Source organism: Panicum virgatum, chromosome 4K (assembly GCF_016808335.1).
Source record: "Panicum virgatum strain AP13 chromosome 4K, P.virgatum_v5, whole genome shotgun sequence".
Taxonomy (NCBI): domain Eukaryota; kingdom Viridiplantae; phylum Streptophyta; class Magnoliopsida; order Poales; family Poaceae; genus Panicum; species Panicum virgatum.
Genome location: NC_053139.1, coordinates 38283812 through 38294696, shown reverse-complemented (window position 1 = coordinate 38294696; position 10885 = coordinate 38283812). Strand labels below are relative to the sequence as shown.

The window sequence follows — 10885 nt, the reverse complement described above, 5'->3', positions numbered from 1 at the left end:
ACCAAAGTTTGAGTATTGGGTATTTGGGTCATTGGGTCGACCCACGAAAATCTGCATCCTGACTCGCAGACGAAGGCACACTACGGCAGGCGCACGTCTGCTTGGTAACCATAGTTGTCAGGTTAAGCAAGACGCGGTGTGCAAGCTTTTCGGCTCGTGCTTGTCCTCTTGCTTCTGAACTGGGAGTCCATCACCATCAGTATTCAGTCATTCATTGACAGCTCAGCTTTTTAGGATCTGGAACTCTTTGGCAGGGATCCCCGATCCCGGCCGAGACAAGACAAAAACGTTGGACGGAGTCCATTTTCCATGCCACAATTGGTTTGCTTTTTTTTTTGCCCCCCTCTCACAAGACCCTTCTTTGTCTGAATCCCGTGAATTTCACTTTTTTTTTGATAAGCGGGTTTACTACATTTTAGAATCATTAATGGAATCCACTAAGCCCCTCAAGACTACACTCCAAGTCCAAAGAAGAGAGCTCTACTGTTTGAAGGTTTAAAGTGTTTTCTGAACTCTAAACCCCTAGAGGTCAATTCTCTGCAAGTTCCATCATCATGATTCATGAGCCTTATAAACTAGGGACAAAATTTCGAGTAAATTTTCAAAGAAGAAATTTGAGATGCGCGTTGCTCGATCGCTCTCTACTGCACCTAATATTCCAAAGCACATTGGACCTATGACCATGGGACTCACCAGTGTGCAGCACATGGGTGTAACACCCCAGGGGTTCCTACGAAATTAGTGAAACCCTAAACATGCTTAACCAAAACTAATTGGCTTGACTGTCTGCTGCTCGTCGTCGCCGTGGTCAAGTTGGCCACGAACGCCGCCCGCACGCGTTGCGCGCGACACGTGTCCCGTGCCCATGCTGTGCCCATCCCGCCGTGCCCTTATCCCTTCGCCCAGGTGCCTCACCCCCTCCTCTCCTTCCCAGACCATGCCGGCCTCCCTTTCTTGCGCCCGAGCTCCACCACCGGCGGCCATGGCCACCGATATCCACTTGGCGGCGAAATCCCACTTCCGGCCATCATCTTCGACAACCAACGGCTAGAATCGAGTTCCCTCGACTCGCTGAAGCTCATGCTCTCCTCGTTCCATCGCGTTCCGCGAGTTTCCGCGCCTGTTCCCGAGCCATGCCGCCGCCAGCAAACTACTGCTCGTCGCGAGCCGCGCGCACGCGCCCCTGCGCTGGGCCGCCGAGCGCCCCCACTCCGCCCAGCCGCGCTGCTTGCCGCGCCGCCCCGCCCCGCCGTCGACCCGTCTCGCCGCTGGCCAGAACGCCATCGCCGACCGCCGCCGTGCACTCCTCCCGTGGACAGCACGCCTCCGGCCGCCTCTCGTCGCTCCAAGACCACCCCCAAGGTAGCCCGTGACCTCCTTTTGCTCCTCTCCCACCTAGCTCTCGCCGCCGGTGAGCGAGCTCGCCGGAATCGAGCTCCCTGAGCCTCCTCTGTTCCAAAAATCACGACTAGGGACCCCAGACAACAATAGAAAGAAGTGCAGGGGCCTTTTTGCGAAGTCCATGACTCAGGTGAATAGTGCTGCGAAGGGTTCTTTTGTAATAAATTGGCTGAAACTTTAAAAAATCATAGAAAAATCAAAAAAATGCAAACAAAAATATTTCTAAATATTTTTTCTCTAGTTTAAATATTAGTTTAAGTTGCTGTAAATTTTGAAAATACACAGTAATTTGTAGCGAAATGATAAAATGGTGAAACCAATTTTGTTAGATTTGTATTCATGCCTAGTATCTGTGGTAATTTTCTTGGATTTGTTTAGCTAAGTTTGCATGCCTTTTCTGAATTAACTTGTATAGGACAGCTGAAAATTGTGATTTTTGTAAATAATTCTAGAAAAATGCTTTTACTGCAAATCCAATTTTTATGAGTTCTTTGTAATGCCCTCTATGTGCCCAGTTTATCCCATGATTTGTGTGAACTGTTTGTTCTCCTAGTTTCAAATTGTTTGCCCTAGGGTTATTTTGCCTAGATAGGGTTTAACGCTCGATTGACGTGGTCATAATTGTGTATGTGCCATTGCATGTTATTTCATCTATGTTTCATTCATAGCATGTCATTTTCATGTCACCGCATCAGCATGCATCTCATACATGCATTATAGTGACTGAATCGTCGGAGGTCGAACCCGTTGAGCCTGCCGAGTCCAGCGAGCCTGAACCCGGAGTCCCGTTCGTGGTCGAGCCGGAAGTTAATCAAGGCAAGCAGCTAAGCATGAATCATTGCTCCTATTTAACCTGATTTAATTAGTTATCTCACCGGGTAATGTTGGGTTATATATAGTATGTATGTATTACATTCTTGTACCTTCTGCGTGCATTATACTTTCTTGATTTGTTATCCTTGTTCTTGGCACTAGTTAGTCAGTTAATTACTTAACCTGACTAGATATTTAGCCCTGCTTAGATTATTTATATTGCTCGCTAGACATGAATAATTTGGAGGATCACATTTATCGGTTACCTTTGATCGCACTGGTTCGGTTTGGTTGTTAAGGGTATGGTAGCCTCGAGGTTCGAGCGGAATAGTAAGGCCTAGTGAATGGAGTCACATGGGCAAGTCCGCTTGGATCGTTTAAGGACCGTCCGTGGATGATGTCGGCTTTGAGCACCTTTCCGTGCTACCACATATCCAATATAATGGTACGGATAAACCAATTAGCTTCTTTGACTTGATCATTGATGTGCAGTCCTAGATACGTGGCTAAGGGCTATGCAGAGAGGCTTAGAGGTGTCCCTGGTGGACCTATATGTAGGAAAGTTTAGAGATGTCCCCGGTGAAAACTAAGTCTCTACGCGTAAGTTAGGTGTGAAGATTTCAATGATCGAGCCTTGTTGGGAACGGTTGACGTGAGTACCCCTTGCCCGACGTGATCGGTTGGGTGAGTCGTATGGCCCTCGCGTCGTGTGGGTAAAGTAGTACACCCTTACAAAGTTAAATCGATTTGAATTGCCGCGCTCTCAGTTATGAGCAAGCTCTTTGTCCGTTGAACTCTTCGTAGAAAGTTTCGGTTATGATGAAAATGGTTCATGGCACCTCTGTGACACTTTATATGCTATACTATTAATCAACTAAAATTTAATGGGGGTTTGGGCAATGTTAATTAATTCTGATAGGTGATAGTGTAGAGAGCTAATGCTTATGCAATAAATACTTAACCTTAAAGCTTTTACTTGAGCCTTTGCATGATTCTTGTTTATTTAACCGCGTAAGTCTTGCGAGTACCTTTTGTACTCAGGTTGCTTTCCAAACCTAGTTGCAGGTGAGTCAAAAGTGGTGTTCGGCCACTTCTACCCCGCCGATCCCAATACGGGGGAGGAGTAGGTCGTTGCGGCTGTGGTGATGTCCTTGAGCAAGGCATCATCATCTTAAGTATGTTTTTATCGTAATCGAACTCCGTGAGAGCATGTAAATTCAATAAACTCTGAGTTTCTGTTTAAAATGTCTTTCGTGAGCCCAGGGCTTGTAAAGAAAGTTTGAACCCACCTATATCGAACTTGTAATGTTAAATGTGTAAAACTGCTCTTTGTGGATCATCGGCAATGTACGTGCTTGTATAACGGTACGTGTGCTTAATCCTGTGCATGTGGCAAACACGTACCGGGACTACCGGATTTGCGGTCGTTTTAGATGATTTGTGTTGATTAAGTGCCTCTAAGATGTGGATTAACACGTGGCGTGTCGAGAGACGGACACGTGTTAACTTTCATCTTAATAGATTAATCAATAATTTTCACTTAAACCGAGTGCAAATTGGGCGGTTCTCACAATGGGAAATAGCTAGACGAGTCATTCTTTTTAGCAGATGTGCTTGGTCACTGCTTGGCATCTTCAGTTTTCATTTGAGGAGCATCTTTCCTCAGTGTTCAAAGAAAATGGATTGGAATATATCCTTTTTGCCTACTTTGATCAAGTAAAATGACCCCTTTTTTTTGCTTGGGCTTGGCCCAGCACGACTAGAACCCAGCAGTCTTACTTAAATTCAAAATTCGTAAGGGAGGTGGCACCAGGGTTCAACTTTTCGGTCGAATTTCGCCAAAATTTCGGTGTTTTTTTCGTTTTCGCTAGTTACCGGAAAGTGAAATTCCGGTATTTTTCGCTATTTTTCGTTTTCAAATTTAAAAATTCAAAAATATTTATAAAAAATTCGAAAAAATATGATAAAAAACTAGGTGTTCTTCTGAGCAAATAGGACTAGAACACACTCAAATCTAAGATCATTTGCTAGGCTAAAATTGTATTTTAGCTGAAAAACAAGGTTATTTGTAGTCTAATGAGGTAGAATTTATAGCTTTTTAGTATCCGACGCAGCTTGGCATTTCTCCAGACCCCTCCTCGCTCTATACAAATTACATTTTAGGAATTCTCTATATAAATTGAATAAAAAAAAATTCAAACACTGTCACATGAATTGATAACCAATTCAAATCATGTTTGTCCTGGATTTAAAACAACTTTCAATTGGATCAACCAATGTCCCTGAAATTTAATAGGCATATCCGCAATAACAAGAATAATAAAAGTCTAGTTGAGACCTAAGAGAGAAAATGGAAGTTGTCACATGAAATGACAAGACTTTTAATTGGTAGTTTTTGAAATAATTAAATAACTTTCAAACCATTGCTCAAATGAAAAAGTTCCTGAAACAAAAGTTGTAGATCTCGAAAAACTGAACAAAGTTGGTATTCAAAAGTTTTTCATTTGACCTCCAAAACAGTACGAAAATCACAACGGACATCATTTTCCTGGTCGAAATCACCGAAATTTCGGTCGGAATTCACCGAAATTTCGTTTTTTGAATTTGAATTCTCTTTTCGTTCGGAATTAGCGAAATTCGGCGAAATTTCGGCCGAAATTTCGTTTCCGGGAGTTGGCGGGATTCGGTAGAAAAACGAAAAGGTGAACCCTGGGTGGCACATCGTATACCTAACCCATGAGCTTCACTCTGTGCGAGCTCCACTAACTCACCACATCAGAAAAGTTGAACATTTGGGACTTTGGACTGTATCTTCTCGGAGTGCTGCTTCCCTCTTTTTTTCCCCCTCTCTCTAGCAAGAGCTCCCTTTTTTGCATTCGAAAGAGGGCCCTCAATACTTCCCGTATTCTAGAACCAAATTGCTCCAAGAGTTGATGAAAAAGATGCTGCAAAGATATATCTTTATCAAACGAAAAAGTAGAAAACCATGAAACGGGAAGCACATGAAAGCACCCGTCAATTTCAGTTCCTCTTCGGCGGCAGCAACAGTCACAGCCCTTGCTGCAGCACTAGTATCTAGTAGCCCTTGCTGTTGAGGTCGCCCATAGGCCATAGCAGCAATCGGCAAACGGCCAGACCAACCGACCAAGCACGACTCGGAGGAGACCTCCCCTCCCTCGCTCCTCTATTCCTCCCCCCGCCCCAGTTCCCACCCCCGCGCGAATCTTTTTTCCTCTTGACTGCGCCAAATCGTCAAACGAATTACGCCGCTCCCGCCTCGTCAGTCCTCGCTCGCAGGCCGAGCTCCGGATCCCCCTCGCCGCGGCAATGGCAGACGGCGCCAGCGATGACGCCGTGGAGCAGCTCGCGGCCCTCCTGGACCAAGGTGAGAGTCTCGCGCTGGATCGCCGGTAAAGTTTGAATCTTTGTATGATTTGGGAGGGGCGGGCCTGCTCGGATTTGTGGTTTAGCTTTGGAACTGTCGGTGGTGGGTTTTGTGTGGGCTCGTCAGGTGCTAATGTGCTTTCTTTGGATTGGATTCTTGCAGTGGAGGCGCCGCTGAAGAAAACATTTGAGGTATGGATCTATGCGCGTGCTTGATTCTCGATCTTGGTTCTTCTTGATATCTGAAATCTCGCTTCTTCTGTCAAGCTTGGGCATTTGTGCACTTGGACAGAACCTTTGCTTAGTTAGTCAGTTCAGTCTAGCAGTTTGAAGAAACAATCTGATATAGGTGAGCCAGCTGATATTTGGCATTTCTTGGATTGTTGGGGTACTAGACTATTAATTAATTTGGATCAGAGCGTTGTTGATCATTTCTCAGCTTTTCTCTGTTGAAGTTAGTTAATATAGTTAAACTAGTATGAATATGGATCTAAGGATAAATTGACAGTGTTGAAAGTTGACGGATTGTTGATTGGATTGGATGCAAAAAAAAAAATGTTCTATGATCTAAGCCACTCATATGAGATCCCTGGGGTAATTTTGAGTAGTTTGACGATGGGGAGCGAGAGTTGGAAAGGATGCTTTCCACAATGGATGTGTCGAGGAATATTCTGATCTGAGGTCCACTATGTCAACTAGTGGACGGTGAGATATTTGATCCCCTCGAGCCTCCTGATATGTTGGTACTAATGTATTCCTTGGTGGTTTTCCCCGTGTTTGGTTGTGTGTCAATGGAATTGTCTTTCGGTTGTTGCGAATTATTGTAGAATGATTTCACCTTTTCCTCTTTACTTTATTAATATAATGGCACTTGACACTTGTGATCCCAGAGTGCAGACACGTCCTGGTACTGCCATTTTACCAGTTAATTTAAATTTGCAGGAGAATATTTTCGTCAATGAAATGCTCTCTAAAGTTTAGGCTTTAAGCATGCATTGTGTTCTGATAGGAGATGCCAAGTAATTCTGGTGGAGTGAGAATCAAAATGAAAGTGCCACTTGCAACAGAATTGTTGCTTACAATACCATGTGGCAAGGAAAGTATAAGTGCAAGGACTATTTTCTTAAAAAATGGAATGGTAGATAAGGTTTCAGTAGGATGCTTGGTTTGTGGGACTCATCATCCTAGGGTGGATTGATCTGTTACAGGATCATCCCATGATTTCCTAATAGGCTGTGCTTATTAGAGATGAGATGGTGATAGACCAATTCATCCCAACCGTTGAACCAAAAAGGATAGTTAGTGAACCGAGGCAGGGAGGAGCGGGGGGGGGGGGGGGGGGGGGGGGGGGTAGATCCGTAGAGGAGAAACGAGAGCGCCAACACACTGAATGTTGTATTGGCCTTGAGTAGATATAGTACATGTACAAGGCACAATACTAGCCTCCTATTCTACAGAAACAAACCTGAAGAATAGGTCAGGACGTTGAGGACATGTGAGTCGCTAGAATCGAACTGTTTATTTTATTGAGGTGCATTTCATTCACTGTCTAGTTGACACTCCATCATACTTATTGTTCCGTGCTTAAAATGTTTGTGAATTGCTTCTCTTATGTTTTTTAACGCTAAGAGTATTTCTAGGTTCTATAGGTACTTACACACTATGTGCAGTATACTTTTGTATGCCTACCGTGAGAAAAGAATACTGATTCCTCTTTAATAATAAAATTGAACTTTTAAGGGATGAGATTCTACGATGGAGAATATAAGGAAGTGGAACAGATGATAAACTTATGCCTTACACCTTAGCACTTAAGTCAGCTATATTTGAAAAACTTCATGTAAGGTTGTACTAGTATCTGATTCTTCATGTCAACCCACATGCCCCTACTTGTGAAATGCTTCTATTATGCTTGCCATAATGCTGTGCCAGCATCCTGGTGATGAGGATCTTTGCAAATTAAACCTTCCTGCCCACCTGGTTTATGCCAATTTCGGGGGGAAAAACACTAAGGAATTCTTTCACTGCATATCCTTAAATACAACAACCTCAGTGGTGCCGTTTGGAAAAGAACCATGAGTTCCTACTCGTTCATATGCAGTTGTTTCAAATTTTGAAGTATATGTTTTTTTTTCTTAGATGATGTAAAAAAATAGCTTTCTTGTTATCCCAAGGAGTTTGTTTTTGAGCTCTCATGCTTTTCATTTATTTTTCAGAATGTGCACCAGGGCTACCCAACAGAGACACTAGTGCGCTTCCTTAAAGCTAGAGAATGGCATGTGAATAAGGCTCAAAAGATGGTAGTTCTTAGTGCTGCAATTTTCCTTTTCATTTTTCATATCGATGGCTCATAAGTAAATGTTTCTTTACCTGAGGAAAAATTACTTTGCTAGCTTGTAGATTCTTTGAATTGGAGGATACAAAATGAAATCGATACTATACTGGAGGTAAGTAGTTTCCTCGACCAAGCTTGTATATTGAACTTGTTTACACTTTCTTATTCATCTGCTTGTGCTTGATTATTGCAGAAACCTATTATCCCAGTAGATTTGTATAGATCAATACGTGATACGCAGCTTGTTGGATTGTCAGGATACTCCAAAGAGGTACAGCTTTCTTAAACATGTTATATTGATTTGCCTTGCATGCTCGCTGTTTGCACTTTATTTACTATTGGCTTATGGCACCACAATATGCTTGAAGTACATATTCATTGACACATTCTTTTGACGTATAATGTGATGCACACTGAATGGAAAGTGACACTTTATTGAAGAAAAGATTGTATGCAATATGTAAGGCAGCTTTCAAATAAATAAATATATATATATATATATATATATATATATATATATATATATATATATATATATATATATATATATATATATAAGGCAATTCTCTGCTCACTCAAAGATGAACTCAGTGATTTTGTGGTGCCAGTGCTTGCAGCGTTTTCTGACTCTGGTTTTTAGTAATAAGTTACACACAAAGATCGGCCTTAACAGCCGTAGGACATGGCCCTAGTGGCCCTGAACTTCAGGCACACGCCTGTGACTCTATCCGCCTCACTGAACTGTATAACCAACTTGGCTAAACAAACAACCAACCTACTAAAGACCAGGCCAACATTGACCAGACACTCCGAACACTGCTGGTGACAGGCTAGGATTACACCAACACTATGCAGTACTGTTATCTATTACTAGTGTGCACAAATGTGGTCCTTTTCTGTACACCTCTGACGTGTTCTGTTCTTGTTAACTAGTAGGTTAGATACAGAGCAAGTTCCTGAAATCTGCACTTTCATCTTATGCGCTTAACCAATGAATTCTAGGGTATCTATGCCATATCCAGTCTAGTTATTATATATGAATAAGCAAAATTATTTAATCATCCTCTTTCCTTCTCCTATTCCAGGGCATTCCTGTATTTGCAGTTGGTGTTGGACTGAGCACATATGATAAAGCTTCGGTAATTGTCTCTGATTCTTCCTAATAGTTTTAGCAGCTTTTGTCAGAATGCAATATGCATCCATGTTAATCAACTTAAGCAAATACTATTGCACTACTAACTTGCAATATAAATTGAGTTACTTATGAATTTAAGAGCTTTTGTCCCTTTTGTCAGATTGCATCCATATGTATTTGAGATCAAGCAATACTCATCCAGTCCATGAATTTACGCCTTACTTTATGGCTTTATGCACAATAAGTCATAAAATATTGCACTTTCAGGTTAACTACTATGTGCAATCTCATATTCAGATCAATGAGTACCGTGATCGTTATATTTTGGTGAGTGTCCAACTAATGCTCCACGTACAATTAGATCATCTTTACGAGCTTTCTTATCACATGTATATGCTCACTTTTGTTTCATCTAGCCTTCGGTGACGAAGAAGTATGGGAGGCCTATCACCACCTGTATAAAGGTTCTTGATATGACTGGTCTGAAATTGTCAGCACTAAACCAAATGAAGGTACAGCCTGCAATGGCATTGTATTGTATCCTCCGAACTATAATTGTGTAAGTTGTTTTTCGTAATGTCCAGAGGTTGACAGGCGATGGGTATATGCCTATTTAAGTAACTCAATATACTGTATAAATAAACTTGCATGCAAATGTTTTGAGGGCAGGGATAACACCCTACTTAAACAAGTCAATGTTTTATATAAAACCTCACAAGGCAAATGCTGAACATTTTGTTACGCTACTGCTGACTAATTATTGATGTATTACAGATTGTGACTGCAATATCTACCGTTGATGATTTGAATTATCCTGAAAAGACTGAGACCTACTATATAGTAAATGCTCCATATATATTTTCTGCGTGTTGGAAGGTACGAAGTTTGAGATTTCATTACTCTGTTACTTTTGTTGTAAAGACACTGACATTTCATTTGATTTTAGGTTGTGAAGCCTCTTTTGCAAGAGAGAACAAGAAAGAAGGTTCATGTTTTGCGTGGTTGTGGGAAAGACGAGCTTCTAGAGGTAAGATCGCCTATTAGTACCATTTTCTTTTCCAAATAGTTTGCCAACAAATCAAACAAAAGAATCAGAACATTGAAGATGGAACTTGAATAGAGTACTGTCGAGCATTTTCAACATTGCCATTACAATACCATTAGCACCTTTGATTCCGGAACAATGCAGATCATGGACTACTCTTCGCTTCCCCATTTCTGTCGACGGGAGGGCTCAGGTGCATCCAAACATTCATCAACCGACCCTGATGACTGCTTCTCTCTTGACCACCCATTCCACAAAGAGCTCTACAGCGTCATCCAGGAGCAAGCACTGAACCTGGAGCTCATCAAGCAAGGCTCCTTGCACGTGAAAATCCCCGAGCAGGATCCTGAGGATGCTAAGATAGTGGAGGTCATTGAGGCTGAGTTCCACAAGCTTGGTGTGGAGAACAAGTCCGCCAATGGCGTCGACAAAAACTAGCGCTCACCTAATAATACAGCCTGACTACCCTAGACATCGCTGGCCGTTTCTGATACAACCGTTCTATTTTTGCTTGGTCACCCCCATTAGCCATTGCTGTTTCCTGGGGGGTGAGTATAGGTGATATATAGCAAAATCTTTTGCTGTTCCATCCATGATGCAGGAGTGAGGCAACAGGACTAATATTGTATGGCACTACTAGATAGACATAATCACCTGTCACCTGTTGTAAACCTGCAATTGTGTTCTCACATGGACGCTGAACTTCGAAGATGATATCAATAAACCATCCTAGTACCTGCACTTTGAGATCAGCTTCAGAAATATGACTTTC

At 42.3% G+C, this 10885-nt stretch overlaps 1 protein-coding gene across 3 annotated transcripts; it reads left to right on the top strand.

The window, feature by feature from the left end:
- Positions 1–5089: 5089 nt before the first annotated feature.
- LOC120703876 (phosphatidylinositol/phosphatidylcholine transfer protein SFH2-like) lies at positions 5090–10865 on the top strand. 3 transcript variants are annotated; one of them, XM_039988070.1, is made up of 11 exons: positions 5090–5599; positions 5762–5790; positions 7815–7898; positions 7992–8045; positions 8127–8204; positions 9019–9072; positions 9336–9395; positions 9485–9580; positions 9843–9944; positions 10015–10095; positions 10258–10865. In XM_039988070.1, exons 1-11 carry the CDS (start codon positions 5542–5544, stop codon positions 10549–10551), a joined length of 990 nt encoding a protein of 329 aa, XP_039844004.1. In that variant the 5' UTR covers positions 5090–5541; the 3' UTR covers positions 10552–10865. The 3 variants fall into 3 exon arrangements, with proteins under 3 accessions (XP_039844004.1, XP_039844006.1, XP_039844007.1); XM_039988072.1 differs by lacking the exons at positions 5090–5599; positions 5762–5790 and adding an exon at positions 5866–5947; XM_039988073.1 differs by lacking the exons at positions 5090–5599; positions 5762–5790 and adding an exon at positions 7147–7716.
- Positions 10866–10885: the final 20 nt, after the last annotated feature.

Excerpts from the sequence above, each read along its gene's own strand:
- LOC120703876 (XM_039988070.1), top strand. The coding sequence starts at position 5,542 with ATGGCAGACGGCGCCAGCGATGACGCCGTGGAGCAGCTCGCGGCCCTC. Across the intron at positions 5,600-5,761 it reads CGCGGCCCTCCTGGACCAAG|TGGAGGCGCCGCTGAAGAAA; the intron begins GTGAGAGTCTCG and ends GGATTCTTGCAG. Across the intron at positions 8,205-9,018 it reads TGTCAGGATACTCCAAAGAG|GGCATTCCTGTATTTGCAGT; the intron begins GTACAGCTTTCT and ends CTCCTATTCCAG.